This window comes from Zosterops lateralis (genome assembly GCF_965231275.1).
Source record: "Zosterops lateralis genome assembly, chromosome: 8".
Lineage (NCBI taxonomy): Eukaryota > Metazoa > Chordata > Aves > Passeriformes > Zosteropidae > Zosterops > Zosterops lateralis.
Genome location: NC_139768.1, coordinates 25501176 through 25519021, shown reverse-complemented (window position 1 = coordinate 25519021; position 17846 = coordinate 25501176). Strand labels below are relative to the sequence as shown.

At 40.5% G+C, this 17846-nt stretch overlaps 2 protein-coding genes across 3 annotated transcripts; one reads left to right on the top strand and one right to left on the bottom strand.

Annotated features, from left to right (window-relative positions):
- Window positions 1–24: 24 nt before the first annotated feature.
- BCCIP (BRCA2 and CDKN1A interacting protein) lies at window positions 25–7631 on the bottom strand. The gene is made up of 7 exons (XM_083866412.1): window positions 7476–7631; window positions 5986–6060; window positions 5425–5505; window positions 4608–4700; window positions 3931–4118; window positions 2502–2679; window positions 25–377 (listed from the first exon to the last, which is right to left on the bottom strand). Exons 1-7 carry the CDS (start codon window positions 7596–7598, stop codon window positions 207–209), a joined length of 909 nt encoding a protein of 302 aa, XP_083722538.1. The 5' UTR covers window positions 7599–7631; the 3' UTR covers window positions 25–206.
- A 109-nt stretch (window positions 7632–7740) lies between these two features.
- Window positions 7741–17539, top strand: UROS (uroporphyrinogen III synthase). Of its 2 annotated transcripts, none has more exons than XM_083866414.1 (10): window positions 7741–7986; window positions 9360–9449; window positions 10194–10277; window positions 10635–10731; window positions 11908–11982; window positions 12484–12558; window positions 14931–15014; window positions 15291–15376; window positions 15962–16060; window positions 16765–17539. In XM_083866414.1, the coding sequence occupies exons 2-10, from the start codon at window positions 9387–9389 to the stop codon at window positions 16909–16911; spliced, it is 810 nt and encodes a 269-aa protein (XP_083722540.1). In that variant the 5' UTR covers window positions 7741–7986; window positions 9360–9386; the 3' UTR covers window positions 16912–17539. The 2 variants fall into 2 exon arrangements, with proteins under 2 accessions (XP_083722540.1, XP_083722539.1); XM_083866413.1 differs by having other exon boundaries at window positions 7742–7853.
- The last annotated feature ends 307 nt before the right edge of the window (window positions 17540–17846 follow it).

Here is a 17846-nt window from a genome sequence, read left to right as displayed (position 1 = left end):
GATATTCAGGTTTTCTTTTGACACTGGGTTTTTATTGACTGCTTCATGATGATGTCATAGCAAAATAAGGTGCAATATTTAAAAATATTCATCTGGTGGATATTTTCGGTTGCACAAAACCGTTGACTCGACAGCAGTTCTGGAAATATTGCGAGGTCACAGTCCTGTATGGCTGCTCTACAAAAACCTGGTGTTTGTAGGGAAGCTCAGAGTGAGAGATAGTCTTTGAGTTTATCCATAATTCCATGAATTCCATCAGCTGGAACTACAATAACTGTCCTCAGAGGCTTCATTGGTACATCATCAAAGGACCATCTGCCACCCAGACAGGTGTCACTTTCCTCTTGCACAGAGTAGTTGAATTTCAGAAGGGCTTTCTAAACAACAGAAACAAAAGCATTCAGATTAAAATGTTTAATTAGCATGAAGATAATACATCATCTAAATAAAGTGAAAATAATGAACCTCTTATGCCCATGCTTATTAAGAAGTTTTTTCCCCTCTTGAAGTGTCCACCAAAAAGAACAACCAAAAAATCTACTATTTAAAGTGTTTTAAACAATTTTCTTTTCATTGAATTTATATAATTCATATTAAATTCTCTAATGATTGCTACCATTATAGTTTGGAATCAGAGAAACAATCTAGGAGGAAGGGAAAAAAAAATCAATGTTATGAGGCTCTGCTGTTTTCAGGGCCTACTCTTAGAACTGCCCAGATTCATAAAAGTAACAGATCTGTAAAAATATGAGTAGAAATCAAATATAAAGGGGCTGGGCACCAATATGAATCTTGAGGAGAACTTCAGGAAGCTCTTGGGAAGGTTCCAGATGGCTGGAGCAGCAACTGGAAGATCTGTTTATGCTTCTCTAAACAGGCAGGTGTCTAGAATGTGCATTATTTCTTTTCAGCGATATAAAGCCCATCCAGAAAGTCCCTTTTCATCAGCTTTCCTACACAAAATTCCTGATGGATGAGAAAAACAACCTCATGCATGCATCTCACACAAGTCAGATTAAGAACTCTGAGCTGGACCATCAAGTAGAAAACTCACCTGATTCCTTCTCTCTAGGAGAAAATGAAGATCCACTCTCCTTTTATGTTTGCTTTTCACTAACAATGTATCAAGGCTTTAAATCTCATTTTGGTGAATTACCACATTCACTGAGTGGCTTTGCTCAGGAACAATTTGAGCTCCTCCAATCAGTTCCAAGTCTGGTTATAATAGATTTTCTGGTTATAATTTTAAGGAACAGAATAAAGCCCAGGGCAGTGCCAAGTGCAGGAAAAGGCTTCTCTCAGTTTGATATGGCTTCAAATGCCTCACCACATTTAATGCTATTTTATGGCAATCTAATTAACATTATGTGTGATCACGGAGGACAGACACTCAGCACTAATTTAACACACACACATTATAAAGTACAGAGAGACATTTAATTTAATACCCTACATAATGTTTAAAATTATTTTTTTTTAAACACTGAGAAGGAAGACTGTTAAAAAGAAAAACATGTTCAGTTTGACTCTATCCTTTTGAGCTGAGAATTACTGGAGTTCAGATGAAAGAACACAATTAGCCTTTAATAAATAACAAAGCTGAGATAAATAAATACAAAATGGGCCTTCTAGAACAGAACACCCATGGACACATGAGCACCACAGGCTCCCCATCAGCAGCTTTTTAATAACATTTTACACAGAGTTCAGCTTCAGCTCTTTCAGCTGCTGTGGCAGGGACACAAAAACAAAATCCCCAAGTTGCTACTGCACAGAGGCTACAACACAATTCCCTCCAGCTACCAGTGAATTCCCCCACTTACATTTCTCTCCTTCCCAAAAAATTACAGCCCTATCACAGCCTGTGTCAGAATGATTACACACAGGAACCTTTGCCATTAACCATCCCATGCATGTGCAATTCCTTTGCCCTGCAGGCACTGCCAGAAATGAAAAATAACAGTCTCTTGACAAAGTAATAGTCTTGTACAATAGTGGTTTTAAAGCTCTGGGAACACTAAAAAAAAAAAAAAAACCCAACCCAAAACCCATGAAAAATTCTTTGCATTCAAAGCACATTTTAAATTTTATTTCCTACATTTTCCCCTCACCTGATCTGGTTTGTGACCAGCAGAATTATGTGGCCACGTTGCCCTAGGAAATGGGAAGTAATATTTTCATCTCAGTGTTTCACCACTTTTTATTAATATACTTGCCCTGAGTACAATAGAGACAGGAAAGGGCAAGAGCCACTTCTTCTCTGTAAGTTTTTATTCTGAGCATTTTTTGCAAGTAACAGGTACCCAGGAGGAGACAGATAAATCAATACACAAAAAGAGCTTGATTGCTCCTCTCTCAACACTACTCCAAAACATCCTGGAATTAATTTAAAAGTATTTGTGATCACCTTGATAAAAACTCCCCTTGAATTTGAGGTGAGACATCTCTTGTTGATGATATGTAAAGAAAAACAAGCATTTAAAATTACATAATTTTGTTACCTCATAAAAGAATTCTTCCTCTGCATTTGCAAACATTAATTCCTCCTTTGGCTGATTTCTCCCTTCCTTCTTCTTAGACTTGCTCTTTGTGGCTTCTGTAAAGGTCTTGCTGATAAGGAGGTAGTAGTGGCACTTTCCACAGGGTTTGTTTGTTCTCTGGGCCTCAGTCAGCTCCTTCCTAGAGAGGAATAAATATTTACACAATTAAAATCCTAAACAAGCCTATAAGTAAACCTTATAATATATTGGTATGGAAAGGATATTTAAATTGCAGCCTATTCTTTGATGAGTACCTCAGAAAATCAATTTTGCAGACACATTCCTGGTACTGAAACATATTATTTGTACTTTAAACTTTAAAAATATGGATGCTTTTCCACAGCTGACAGGGTAACTCAGAATCCTGTTCATGGCAGTTTTTCCCAGAAGCCTGTTCATGGTAGAGTGTCTCTGCAATGATTCTAAGCACAACTCTCCCTAAAAATACATCACGTTATCACATCCTTGAGGAATTGTAACTGAAGAGACTGAAAATACTTCTGCTCACCCTTGTGTTCAACATGTTGTCATTCCAAAACCTTTAAGACAAAGAGGCTGAGATCTGAATTTGAGCTGTGACAAGTGCTGTATTTGTGGTGACCTCAGTCTGACTTCTCATCTCACATATGAGGAAAGAAGGCAAAAATGAAAGAAGAGAAAAAGATGATCTCCATTCTATTACTGGTTCCCAATCCAACAAAACTTCCTTGTTCCCAGTTCTCAGCATGGCACTAAAATAATGTAATGCTGTGTTTCAGTGGATTCATTTATTTACATTCACCCAGCTTTTGATATAATCCATGAATTGGCAAAGATCAACCAGCACTACCTGCTTTGTCATTGTTAGAAACTAATCAAAACAACTGCATATCCACATGGGCCAAAACTAATTCACCTTTTAATTCTTTCCCTTAGTCCCAATCTCCCATTCCAGAGACAGACATTAACACAGAAACACTCAAGCTGCTCATTATCAGCATGCTAAAAAACTTCTCATTTTTAAATTTTCCTAGATCACTGTGAAAAAAAAATAATCTGCAATACAAGGATAAACTGCCACATACACACAGCTATTTCTGTAGAAGAGCATGTGTTATTATATTATTATTAAATTATATCCTCTATAGAATTTGAGAAAGTTTTGTACCTTCATAAAGATATAAAAAATATTTAAAGAATTAACTAATGACCATATATGAGATAATTTTTTTTGTTCCTGCTTTACTCATATCTATAGCATCAACTCTCTTAACACAGCTCTATATATGTAAGAGTTCTGAAAAATATCAAGAAAAAACACCATTCATCATCATGCAAGGGAAAAATAAAATAAAATAAAATAAAATAAAATAAAATAAAATAAAATAAAATAAAATACACGCAAACTTACTGGAGCTGCTGGTGCATGGGCAGAGCGATCTGTGGAGGGACATTGATGAACCTCTCACTCAGGATGAGCCCCACGGGCTTTGTGCTGTCGTTCAGGAGTTTGCTGAGCTGCTCCAGCACTCGCTGCTCACAGTTCTGCTCACAGCGACTCAGCAGCAGCTCTTTGATTTGCTCAGCACACTGAGTGCCCTGCAATCAAAAGGGGCATTTTCTTCACCTGATACAACAACTATTTACACAAGAAAACCTTGAATGTCAGCTTCAAAGGAACTTCCTACAGGCCTGGTGGCAGTTTCCCTCAGCAGCCTCTAAAGCTCTGCACAATTGCTTTGGAATCATCCTCCAGCCCTAAAGCTGAGGGCAAACAAAGGTTGTGAAGCGATGGAATAAGGAACTGCAACCCCACAGCAAAGGGAAGAAATACAGGAGACTGACAGCTCACTTACCCTGGAATTACCAGGCCCACTTTTAACTCTCTATTCCATTCCTTGCTTTGTGTTTGACCTTCAGCAAGTTACTGTATTCAGAAAAAGCCAAGCCACTTCAAGTTTATAACCCCAGTCCTCCAGAGTGGAATTCCAAATCCTGGTCCAGCTGTCCAGGCTCATTGCACAGGATGCAGTCTCATTTATTATTGATGCTAATATTTATAACCAGATGTTACTCAGGAATACCAACCTTCCTTTCTGTTAAGTTCAAGCAGCTTATAAAACCAAATACTTCATCATCATCTTCTTCATCATCACCACTGTCTTCCTGCACCTCTGCTTGCTGTTGAATGCAAGGAAAAGCAACAACTCATATTGACATTGTATTTCCACTCTGTAGCAAAACATGTTTTTCTTTCCAGGTGACACCAGCAGATGAAAATCATTGAGGAAATCTGTACAAACACACACTGCAAAATCTGTTGCATCACTGAACATCTCAGTGTGCTCAAAGCCAGCTTTAGAGAGGGCCAGGTCATGCATCTTCTACAGCAGAGTCCTCTGAAAGCTCTCAAGGTTGATAGGTCACATTTAGTAAACAGCATCTCAGCCCAGGGGATGGCAATATCTTAAGCAAAACCTATTTCCTTTAGTTTCTAAGATAGGGATGTAAACTTGGAATGTTTTGACAACCACAAAGCAATAAAGCTTTGATAGGGAGGAGGACAAAGAGCTGTGTCTTTGTAGGGAAGTCAAAAGCTCCTATTTCTTATGGAGATGGTAACAAACCTCTCCATTGCATTTTCAGCATCACTACATTGAAATTCAGAGAGTAAAAACCCTTCCATATGTCAAAAGAAACCAGCAAGAACAATGTATCAAATTCCTTCTTTGCTTGAAAGCAGTCATGGAAAATTTCAGTTCCCACAGAAAAATTATTCTTAAAGCAGACAAAGCAAGGAAGCACACAAATAACACAGACAGAATTCCCTTCTGAAATACAGAAATCATGTAATTTCAACAAAGAAAGTATTGCACTTCAATTAGAAATATAATACCTGTCTTACCTTGATAATACTCCCAATATGGTTCTGTTGTATTAATAGATCAGTTAATTCAGCAATGTTAACAGGAGCTTTTAGAAACAACTGCAAGACAGGAAATAAGTATTAAGTTTCAGGCACTGAGGGTATCTCATCGACCACTTAGTACAAAATAAAGTGAGCTTTTTATCTATCTTCCTTCATTACAATACCGCAAAAACTAATCAGCTGCTTGAGGTGCTTGTTCCTGTACCTTCCACATACTGACATTTCCATAGTGGAGTTTGGTATGATCTGAAAACTGTGGTTATTCCATCCCTGGAAGTGTCCAAGGCCAGGCTGGATGGGGCTTGGAGCAATCTGGGACAGTGGAAGGTGTCCCTGCCCATAACAGGGGGTGGCACTGGATGGGCTTTAGGGTTCCTTCCAACCCAAACTATTCTGGGATTATCAAATAAAAGGATGCAAAGTAATAAATAAAAGCTATAAATCAATACAGAGAACGTGAACTGATGTCTTTGCATAACTCCTTAGGCATTATTCATCAATGGACATGTCAACCAAGCTAACAGGTAGCCACAGTACCTGTTGTAGTAACTTCTTTATCCCATTGTAGTCATTGTCTGATATGGAATGTGCTTCAAATTCAATATTCACTTCCTGTGGGGTAAAACAGAGAATATCACACACACTTGGCAAGGAGTTATATCAGAACAAAGCTAAACTGTAAGAAACTTGAGGACATGTAATGGCAAACAGCAGAAGCAGAAGTTATTTCCACCTTGCAGTAATCTCAGCAATTGTTACAATTTCTCTTGGGATCTTTAGAGAACATCTGTGAAAGTAACTTTTCAGAACTGACCCAGCAGTTGTGTCACTAACAAACCTTTAATGCTTTGCTCCTGCCATCTGAATCTCACAATTTATTACACCTACTGTAGTCACAGACTCTTCCTGTAGAGGGGTCTGATCCAGACAGTCAAACCCTGGGAACTTCATCACTGGGGTGAAATGCCTTAGCTAAAGGTGAAGATTGCTGCAGACATTTAAATAATTACATCCAAACCCTTCTGCTATTTCCCCAAGTCCTCCTGGCATCACTAACCCCACTGTGGAACTCCGCAAATGACAAGACCCAGGCAGTGCAGCAGCCACAACGGGAACTGCTCCTTCTCCTTCCAGGACAAATGCTGTGTGTCTACCATCATTTGTATTGGTATTCAGTATTAAAAGTCTCACCTGCCAAGGTTACTCTGCCTACCTATCCCACTGTTTAAAATCATTCAAAGTTATTAATTGCCAGTTTCAATTAACACTTCCTGATTAACCCCAACAGCTCAGCTTTTCTCTGCCACCATTCAGCCTCGTAACTCTCTCCAACCCCACACCGAGGCCACGGCCTTTGCTGTCCACTGGAAAAACAGTGTTAAAGACCTGTTTGTAACGTGGAAAACAGGCACAGAAGCCCTTGGGAGGCAGCAAAATTCAGGAGACACTGGCACAGGCTGCCCCTGGATCCCAGGAAGTGTCCAAGGCCAGGCTGGATGGGGCTTGGAAAACCCTGGCATAGTGGAATGTGCCCCTTGCCCATGGCAGGGGTGGCACTGGATAGGCTTTAAGGTCCTTTCCAAACCAAACTGTTCTGGGATTTACACTAAAAGGGAACAAACTAATATATTAATGATATATAGCATAAGGTAATAAAGCAGCCACTCCTCAGTGCTGACAGCACCATCTCCGAGCAGCCGCCCCCCAGCCCCACACCTGAGCGGACAGCCAAGAGCTGGAGGAAAAAAAAAAAAACAGTAAAAAAACTTAAAAACTTTCAACAACAACAACGCGGCGAACACACTTTGGATCGCCGAGCCCCGGGGACCCACAGGACACGCACCCAGCGCCCTCAAGGGCCTGTCCGGGCCCTGCCGGGGCACAAACCCGTCCGGAACATCCCCTGACAATCCTGTTCATGAAGGGCCGCATGGGGCCCGTCCCGCTCACCTCGGGGGCACAAACCCGTCCGGAACATCCCCCGACAGCCCCATCCATGAAGGGCCGTGTGGGCCCGTCCCGCTCACCTCCTCGATGGGCTCCTCGTCCGAGTCGGAGCCGTCGGAGCCGCCGGAGCTGCTGTGGGAGCCCTCGGAGCTGCTCTGCTCCCCGGCGGGGCCCCGCGCCCGGCGCTTGGCCGGCGTGGCCATGGCAGGGCTGGCTGTGGGAAGGCGCCGAGTCGCGGGATGTGGCCCAATGTGGCGGCAGCAGCGCCCGGGGAGCGCAGAGGGCCCGGGAAGCGTGCAAGGGGAGGCGCGGCCCGCACCGCCCCGGCCCCGTAAAACCCGGATTTCCTCTCCGTGCTGTGGTGTCACTTCCTCGCAAAGGGAATTCCTTGCCGGGAATGGCTGTCAGGGGCTGAACGGCGCTGCCCGGGCGGGTCTGGGTCCCCGTCCCGCAGGAAGGTGTGTGGTGGGACACGGCGGGGCCGGGCACCGCTCCATGGGCCTGGGGGCTTTCCCACCTCAGCGATCCCGGATTGTGTGCTTTAAAGGGAACAGAGCGTCCCCAGCATCTCCGACACTAGCAGGAATTGCTGTGAGTAAAAGCTAGCCAGCTAGTTAGTAAACACTGCCAGTTACACCAGGGCTCAGGCGGCCGCTGCCCGCGCTAAACACTGTGTCCCGTTCCCCTGAACGACATTCCCTGGAGAATTCCAGAGAAACCCGCGGAACAGGGTCATGGGGAGAGCGCAGTGAGCACAGCCTCATTCTGGCCTTTATAGAAAATGCCAGACGGGAAAAACGCCTTGAAATGTCCCAAGCACTGAAAAAATCCCCATTAATGATCGCACCTCGGTTATGTGAACGTGTTCCGTTTAGCACTTGGTGTCTGATTAATGCAGAAAGGGGGGTGTTAATGAGGCCGTGGACAGGAGAGCATGGGACACTCATTGTTGGCAGCAGCAGAAATGCAGGGCACTGAGCCTTGGGGTGTAATTCCGGCTTTGTAAATACGCTTCGAGTGGGTTCAAATGTTCCTGTTCCCTTTAAAGTGTCAAACACATCTGTGGCTTTATTTTGTTTCTTTGTTTGGGTTTGGTTTTTTTGTTGGCTTTGGTTTTGGTTTTGTTTTTTGGGTGTTTTTTTTTTTTGTTTTGTTTTGTTTTGTTTTGTTTTGTTTTGTTTTGTTTTTTTGGGAAGTGTTTGTTCTGGGAGCAATTAGGTCATTGCCAGAATTTGAATACTGATATCCTGGGAAAGAGTTCAGAGGAAGATGAATGTTCCAATGTGTGTGCCCTATCAGGAAAATACCACACTGGTAATTGGGGTAAATGTGCACTAACAGAGTGGATTTCTGGTTGTATTATTCATATATTTGCTTAGGTTTTGTAACTTTAAATTTAGCACCAAAGCTTGTACAGAACTGAGAAGTTCCCTCTTCCATTTTTATGGCAGGATAGATGTTTTCAGTCCTGCCTTCTTTCCTAGAATATCAGAGGAGGCATATGAATATTATCTATGTTATTATAGATGTATAAATGTGTGCATATAGACTAATATATTAAATTAAATGAATATCTTTGCATACTTGTTTTGATGAGCAGAGGGGGAAAACCAGCATGGGAATTAATAGAATAAATAACTTTTTTGCAGACAATTATTCAATGCAGAATGTTCTGGCTTTGTAGGTCCTGTTACTGCTTTTACAAAATATTCCCTAAAATGTTTTCCCCTTGATGAGTTTCATTAGAGCCTCATCCTTAAGCAGTGTTATCTAAAGGCACCATATTATTTTGTGCCCTTATCAGGGTGAGTGTTCCTCTCTGGGGAATGCACAATAACTGCTTACTCATTGTGTAAGGAGCAGTACAACTGGTAGCAACTCAGTTCTTGGAGCTGCTAAAGTCACTGTTCCAGTCAAAAAGTTCTCTAGATCTAATTTAGATAAATTCCATTCTTGTATTTCAGGGTTCTGCTGTGCTGCTTTGGTGAACAATGAAGGTTCTGCTGCTGAAGGATCCCAAAGACAAAGATTCAGGACCAGATCCATATATTAAAGTGAGTAAATGTTAAGAAAACTAAAAAAAGTGTCCCTTCTTTATTAAATATGAATGCAACTGTTTCAGGTGGGAAAAGGGGCTTAATCAATGTTGGGAGTGCATGTCTGAAATTATGCTAAGAGAAAAAGTTATCTTAGAAAATATGCCCTTCCTGCAAAAAAAGAGTATTAGTTATGGGACATTTCTACTGAATTCATTGTAAAGCTGTCAGCAAAGTACTGATATTAAACCAGCTTCATTTGAATTAATTAATATTAATTATGTTCATTTGGACAGAATAAAATTACATAAACTCTTTGTATTTTTACTGGGAATGTGATGTGAAATAAGAGGTTACCTGTTGCTGGGGTCCCTTCTGCTACTGCCCTTGGTTGTGTGAGTAAATCTCACTCATCAGAGTAAGAATTCCTGATAAAGGAGGATTATTTCTTTAGAACAAACCTATTGACAGAATTACAGAGGGATATTTGGAGGACTGGGTGGGCACTTGGGGACTTCAGAGTTATTTGCTGGTATCTCCTGTACCTCAGAAGGCCACAGTCCCACAGCTGTTTGTTTAACAAAATGTTGGAATATTAAATAATTAACAAATCCAAACTAGATTTAACAGGGAAAGGAGATAAAATGCCTTTTTATCTTGCCTTAGCAAAGAGAAATGCTTGTGCTGACTGAGTCAGCTCTCTGAAAAAGCAAAAATGCTGTTTGGAATTTATTTCAAGAGCTGCAAACCTTTTCCTGATAGGAATTAGGATCATACAGCTTGGAAGCAACGTTGGTCCCAGTTTTGTCCTTTGAATTCACCTCTCTTGACAGCTTATTTGACAAGGTAAGTTTGAAATTATTTCAGTGGTCTTATTTCCAGCAGGATTTGGTTGCCAAGATCATATTTAATCATTCTCTGTGTGGTCCCTGTTTTTGTGTTGCCACAACCAGCTTTATACAGTAAAGTTTCATGGACAGCATCAGGGACCTCGCCCCTCCTTGTTAAAGACTGAAATTGGTCAGACAAAATTCACATTGAAATTGTGTGACCATGAATTGTCACAAATATTGGGGCATTTCAGGCAGTTATTGAAGCTGTTCTGTTTGTTACAAGGTTATAAATAATTGATCAACTGATATTTTAAATTCATTTACTAATTAATTTTTTAAAAAACTTTTTAAATTGACTGTTTCTGAATAGCTTTCCCATCCAGAGTGCTATGGAGGCCTTGTTTTTACCAGCCCAAGAGCATTAGAAGCCATCAAGATATGTTTAAAAGAGAAGAGTAAAAAAGAGGGTAAGTCCATACTGATATTCCTTGGTCTTTTTCTTTCAGCATCTTGTGAAGTTTGGATTTTATTGGATTTTATTTCACCCACCAGTAGATATTTGAAGCACGATTTTTTAAAAAACCTGAATTTCATAATTCTTTTAGCATCATAAAGGGCTCGTGCTACCTTGAGCTTTTAAGGGTTGTGTTTTCCACACTTAGAAATGAGAATAAGGAGCTTTTGATGCAAATTCCTAATTAGTGAGAGCTTTGCCAGCTCTGGTTCTCTCATGCATGAGGAATATTTTGCTGCAGTGCCTGGTTTGCTTGCTGACTGCTTTCTTCCCTTAAAGAGAAGATCATCTCAGAAAAACTGGCCATTATTCCTGTGCCTATGTAATTCCTGTGAAATGCTGCAGAAAAAGGGAAATTCTCTGTCTTGAATAAGAAATTTCTCAAGTGAATTAATTATTAGCTAAAAAATGGTGAAGAAGTGCTGATGGATAAAAGCCAACAAAAGAGGAGTGAGGAAGAATCCTGCTAAATAGAAAATACCCATCACAATGAAATGTCAAATCTTTGTAAATTCCTCCAAATTCTTATGTTGGGTAATTATGGTATGAATCTGCTCCAGTTTGGGGCTGTGGACAAATCAGTGTCCTGTGAGTAAAGTTACACCCTTGAGTAAGCAGTAAATGCACTGAGACCCTCAGCTTATTGTAGCATTTGCAGCAGCAGAGGACAATATATAAGGATTTTAGGTCAAAAGTAATCTCATCTCTAAATTTCATCCCTGATCTTGATTAGGACTTTTGGAAAATAGGTATTTTCATAATAAAAATGAGTCTGAAGTTCCTATTTGGGTTCCTCTCAAAGGCAATAAATCCTTGGTTTTTTCCTTCTGATTTTTATTTTTACTGTTGTAGTTTGTATTTATTTTTTCACCCTTAAGAGTCTCAGAAAAAACTCCATGTCCTGTCCTGCTCTGGTTAAAGCAAGACAGTAAAAAACTTGATGTATCTATTTTTGATCCATGAGGATTTGTACATCCAGCTCTGCTGAATGTGTAGTGGAGTTTTAATTATTATTATCATTTTGCTGTGTTTGTGGATTAAGCAGAAGATCAAATAGTCATTTAGTATTCACATTCTGTTGCCATGTGCTTAAATTTCATTTAATTTAGTATAATTTAATGTTTTTCAGCCTGGTCAAAATCTCTTAAACAAGTGTGGAATATCAAACCAACATATGTGGTAGGAAAAGCTACAGCTTCTTTAGGTAAGCTGGGGTTTAAAAAAAGCAAAATTGGTTTAAAAAAAGCTACATCTGGCTTGTAAGTACAATTTTTGGAGGAAGAGCTGCTCTACAAGGGTGCTGAGAAAAACAATTAAAGTTTTAGAACTGGATAATTTGGAAGAGAGGTAATTATATAAACATCAGAATTATCCAGCCAAGGATATCCATGGATATAATCCAGCCTCTGGATTTCTGCTCCTTATGTTGTAATGTGATGGTCACTGCTTGAAAAATGGGATCAAAACAGGAAAAAACCCCTTTGTTCTCAATCTGAATGTGGCTTTGTCATTACCTTTGGAAATGAAATGGGATGAAAGGGATTCTAACCTGGTTGAGGTTGTGCACAAATTATTGCACAAATTATTTGTGTGCTTGGGTCAAGCTGTGCCTCCCTTTCCATCACAGGGTTCTCTGACAGGAAATCAGAATTGTTCTCATTGTTTTACTTTTTGTTGTTGTTGTTGTTGTTGCTTTTGATTCTAGTGGAAGAAATTGGTCTTATTCCACAAGGAGAAAAGGCTGGAAATGCTGAGAAATTAGCTGAATATATTTGTTCAAGTAAGTGGCTAAAATGTTGGAGTTAATTTAAAGTAATGTCCCTTCCATCATTTCAGAATTTCCTTGAGGTAAAATCAAGTGCACAGTGAGGCAAAAATACTTCAAAATACACATACAGGATATTAATTTACATGTAATCTTAGACTCTCTAGTTAATTAATAAATACTATATGAGCCAGAAGGAAAAAGTTTATTTTTACAGGAAGATCAGAGCTGCAATGATTGGAAATTGCTGCTAAATCAGATTTAAATGCTGGTGACTTTTCCCAGAATTACCCTGTGGTTTCAGAGGGATCTGGTTTTCAGCACCAAAGCTGAGTGATTTTGAAGAAATTAAAGTGATGCTTTCGGTTTTCTTTAGCCATTTTGTTATGGTTAAACCTGTCGTGCTTCTCAACCTTTTATCAGATTATTGGGGAAATTTTAAAGTTATTTGCTGACTTCCTCTGTTTTTACTCTAATTTGTTAAAATTTCCAGTAGCAATAAGGAAGATTTTTCTGAGCAAAGTCTCAGAAAAATCTTCTTTTCCCTATAAATCTTTGCCCAGTAGCAGAGATTTATAGGGAAAAGAAAAATGGGATGGGAGCTGGAAAGGATTGTTTTTGCTGGGCACAGTGCTTTCTAATCAACTGGCAAATAAAATACTTCAGCTCTAGGGAATATTTAATGTTAATAATGAGAGTTGCCAACACAAGATCAAATAATAAATTCTGAAAATTAAGAATACAACAGGAATATGTTGTAAGTGAAGAATAACCCATCTCCCCTCTTCAGCAGATGTATTAAAGCAAAGAAAGGTTTCAGCTGATTTTATAGTGCTGGAAAATCTACTTCTGGCAGTGAATTAATATTTGCCAGGGATTTTTTTCAAGCAGAAAGACAAGAGAATAAAATACCTGCTCATTTTGTTGTATGAAGGTGAAAAAAATTAACCAAGCAGTGAATTTCAGTCACTGGAGCCTGTTTGTTGTGAAGACATAGAAATACACTCCAGGATTTATTGGGCTGTGCATATTTAAATACTCTCAGCTGATCAAGTGCTTTATAACAACTTTGGAAGTACAGATTAAATTGTGTCATGTTTATTAGGTATAAATTCATTTTTGTTCGTGCATAAATAAGTAAATGAAAAGAATAGCTCTGAATGTCTTGTATTATGAGAGGTTATTGCCAGAATGAAAATAAAAGCTGAAATAATGAGACTTTTTTGTCGTCACCTTTTGTGCTTTGGTACCAAATTCAATTTAAGGGATTGGGAAATAAAGGAATTCACTCCAAGACTCTCTGCCTTTACTCTTCTCAAGGCAAATATTTGGCTACAGAAGCAGGGGATCTCAGTCCTTGTTGTGTTGTTCAGGTCTACCAAGGATTTTTTCTGTCCCAAAAGAATCAGTGTTTGTTTACAGGTGCCACTGACATTTCAAATAACTGGCCTGGCTCACAGGAGAATTGGTGCTGGAACAATCCAATTTTATTTAATTTTAAAATCTTTTTTACATTCTGAGCCAAGTTCATTCTTCCTCTAATTTTTAATTTTAATTGAAGAATGTCTGTGGTTTCTCATAAAACCTCAGTGTGCAGTCAGGACACTCCTACAAGGATCTTTCCTTTTTTTTTTTTTTTTATCCCTGAAGAATGTCTGCATGCATAAACCAACAATTTCCTTTCAGCACTTAAAAGCGTTTTTTCTGTAGTAATTGTCTCTTAAAAAGGTATTAACAAATCTGAAATAATTTCATTTCTTTGGAAAGCTGAATGCAAAGCTGTATCAATCTGTGTAGAATTTAATCTTGAAAATTTCTCTGTGTTTCTTATTTATAGAAAAGGCAAAACCTGTGTAAAGCAAGTCTGCTGTTAAATTCCTAATTTGACAAAAGCAAGTGAGGATATGCACTCCCACCCCAGAATCCAGACTCCTTTTTCCTTGGGGAATTAAGAAAATGGAATTGCAGATAGACCAAAACTTTTCAGCACAGTATTGTCCTTTTCTTTGTCTGCCTGAATATTCTTTTATAGAGAGCTCTGTCATTTATTGAGTGGGACAGATTTGAAATATCCAATTGAGGCAGGTTGTGTTCAGGAGGAGATAAAGTGCATTTCTATTCCCCTTGCCCTTCTACAAAGGAAGTTATCTTTTAAGGCAATATTCATATTCTAGTTATGGAATATTTTTAATGTTCCTGCAAAGTAACCTCTGTCCTGTGAATTGAGGCTGCAGATGTTTTCAGTTACCTTAGAGCTGTGTCTGTGGTGAGGCATTTGATAAATCAGCATTTGATAAATCAGCATTTGATATCTTTAAAATGTATTAAATCACATTTACTCTTTATTACAGGCCTGAGTTAATTAAAGTTCTTGTTTGTGTTTACAGGAGAGAAACCCAATTCCTCGGCTCTCCTATTTCCTTGTGGAGCCCTGAAAAGAGAAGTACTTCCTACAGCACTTAGAGAAAAAGGTTGAACTTCCCCTGGAGACCCATTTTAATTAGTCAGTGATGAGAAAAGTTGTATCTAAAGCTTGTGAAGCAAATTGGAAGAAGTAAAAGTGGAACTTGCTGAGGAGAGGATGAAGGGAGTAAACCCTGGGAGCCTGGATGGCTGCCCACAGCTCTGGGACAAATCCTTCACAGAACTTTTATGTGTCTTTTCAGCCTAAAACAGTTACACTTAAGTGCAATTAGGATGTTAATTGAAATTAATGAATTAATAATGACTGCATATCCTGATTGCAGGCATAGCCCTGGAAAGCCTCACTGTTTATCAAACAACGCAACACCCTGATCTGCAGGAATCTTTGAGCAGTTACTTCTCCCAACAGGTACTGGACACTGATGTAGTTTGGGATTTTCTGGGGCAGGTGACAATGCCTCCCAGAATATTCCTTTTTTTGAAGTAATGTCACTGAAATACCACTGGGATCTTTGCTATGTATCACAAATCAGAATCCAGGAGTAATCTCGCCTACGTAGTTTGTGTAAAAGCAATCATGGCTTTTAATTTTTCAAGATTGGCTTTCCGATTTTTCCATTTTAGGAGCCTCCACAGAATCATGATTGTAGGATTACAGAATCATGGAATAGTTTGGGTGGGAAGCGAACTTTAATCCCATCCAGTCCTGCTCCTGCCATGGCAGGGACACTTCCCACTGTCCCAGGCTGCTCCAAGCCCCAATGTCCAACCTGGCCTTGGGCACTGCCAGGGATCCAGGGGCAGCCACAGCTGCTCTGGGCACCCTGTGCCAGGGCCTGCCCACCCTCCCAGGGAACAATTGCTACCCAATATCCCGTCCATCCCTGCCCTCTGGCAGTGGGAAGCCATTCCCTGTGTGCTGTCACCATGTGCCAAGGCAGTGGCACACTGCTGGAGGAGAGAACTGTGCCAACCTCTTCTTCCTTTCCCCCAGGGGATCCCTGCGAGCATCGTCTTCTTCAGCCCGTCCGGGGTCAAATTCTGCCTCCAGCACATCCAGAAGCTTTCAGGGGATTTGATCAACCAAGTCAAGGTATCTTCTCTTAAAAAGGGTGAGATACAAGAGGCAGTAAATTTGGGGTGGGCAGATGAGATAAAAAGGGTGTTATAACCACCGCAAACCTTGATTTTATCTTTGGTTTGTGTTTATTTCTCCGAAGAAAGCCCCAGTTTATAGCAAATACAAATGTTATTATATAGAATTATAGAATCCCTGAAGGGTTTGGGTTGGAAGGGACCTTAAAATTCATCTTGTTCCACCCCCTTGCCGTGGGCAGGGACACCTTCCACTACACCAGGTTGCTCCAAGCCCATCCAGCCTGGCCTTGGCTGGATTTTAAAAAAGAAATTGTTTTCACAAATTGTTTTCACCTGGAATGTTTTCCCCAACCAAATCCCCCATCTCCATTGGGATAGACTTCATTTTCTCTTAGTGATGTGATGGTGTGAGGAGTTGCTGCTTGCACCAGGCTGCAGCTGATTAAAATTCCTCTCACTTTTCCCTGTTCCACGAGACTCAGAGCTTTCAGTGTTTGTAATAAGATAAATACTCATCTTCCTTGAGTCATGGCTAAGTAGCTGCATTGACGGGTGGCTTTTAATGCTGCAAATCTTCAGCCTGAGCTGGTCAGTGCTGCTGAGGGGAGGCTGAGCTGGGAGAGTTGATGGCTGGGAGGACCCCGAGGTGGGTGCAGGTGCTGTGGCTGAGCAGTGACAGTGACAATGTTGTCCCTGCAGTTCGCTGCCATCGGCCCCAGCACAGCAGAGGCGCTGCAGGGCGCCGGCATCGCCGTGAGTTGCACTGCGGAGAGCCCCACAGCCCAGGACCTGGCTGCTGCCATCCACACTGCCCTGCAGCCACACAACTGCTCTGTGCCCCAGTGACAGCCCCAGCAGGGGCAATGTGCTGCTCCACCAGGGGGGTTCCAATTTGCAGACCTCCTGTCCTACAAGAAAAGTGGATTTTTTGGATTATGAAGCACTGTCCTGGTCAGGGATGAGTGTGAGAAGGTTGCATCTAAATATCTTAAGAAATCTGGAATCTGTCCAGTATCCTTAAAGCGTCCAGCTATTCCCTTTCCTCCTGTGTGCTCTGTGAATATTTTATCCTTGAAAAGCAGCTGTGAACACTTAATCAGTTCCACACCTCACCTCAGGTATCCCCCAGCACACAGCTCAGGTTTGAGTTGTTCTGTATGATCAGTTTTACTTGCACATCTTCTTTTGTAGGAAAAAAACCCCATATTCCAATGAAGTATTTTCTTTTGTAAATTTGTTCATTGTTCTGTCTTTCAAATATTTGTGTAAAAATGGTAATTGTAGAGTCTTAGTGGAACAAAATTCTTGCAGTGAAGTTGCTCTGTGTGGGGCTAATTCAGGGCAGCTGTTGCCCCTTTTTACCCTGACAGGGTCTTAAAAATGAGGTTTTGCTTTCTGTTCCTGTGAAGGAGGATTTATTAACAGGGAAATAAACTGGCTTATCAGAGTTAATAATGGTGTTAGAGTTGTCTGTTTTGGATGTGGTTTATGCTTTAATTGTTTATCTCTGTAAGGGGAAAAATAATCCTGTTTAGCACTAAAGCTCCCTCCAGCTAATGCCAGGGGCTTCACAGGAGATTTGAATCATAATATACTAATTTATAATCCTCCTGAAAGTCATTTGTGTTGTTAGCACAGTGCTGAGGTTCCTGGAATAACAGAGAAACCCACGTTTGCTGCACAGTCCAGGTGAAGTTTGAGGATGGGACCTGAGTTTCCATCCCTGTGAGAGGCTCCACATCTGGAAGAAGAGGGAACCTGAGCCCAGTTCTGTTCCTGTA

What these genes read in the sequence shown, in the direction of transcription:
- BCCIP (XM_083866412.1), bottom strand. Translation starts at nt 7,598, where the DNA reads ATGGCCACGCCGGCCAAGCGCCGGGCGCGGGGCCCCGCCGGGGAGCAG. An exon ending in TAAAGAAGTTACTACAACAG is followed by an intron (nt 5,506 to 5,985) that starts GTACTGTGGCTA and finishes CCTGTCTTGCAG; the next exon opens with TTGTTTCTAAAAGCTCCTGT. An exon ending in TGAACTTAACAGAAAGGAAG is followed by an intron (nt 4,119 to 4,607) that starts GTTGGTATTCCT and finishes TTTTGATTGCAG; the next exon opens with GGCACTCAGTGTGCTGAGCA.
- UROS (XM_083866414.1), top strand. Translation starts at nt 9,387, where the DNA reads ATGAAGGTTCTGCTGCTGAAGGATCCCAAAGACAAAGATTCAGGACCA. An exon ending in TTGACAGCTTATTTGACAAG is followed by an intron (nt 10,278 to 10,634) that starts GTAAGTTTGAAA and finishes GTTTCTGAATAG; the next exon opens with CTTTCCCATCCAGAGTGCTA. An exon ending in AGCTGAATATATTTGTTCAA is followed by an intron (nt 12,559 to 14,930) that starts GTAAGTGGCTAA and finishes TTGTGTTTACAG; the next exon opens with GAGAGAAACCCAATTCCTCG.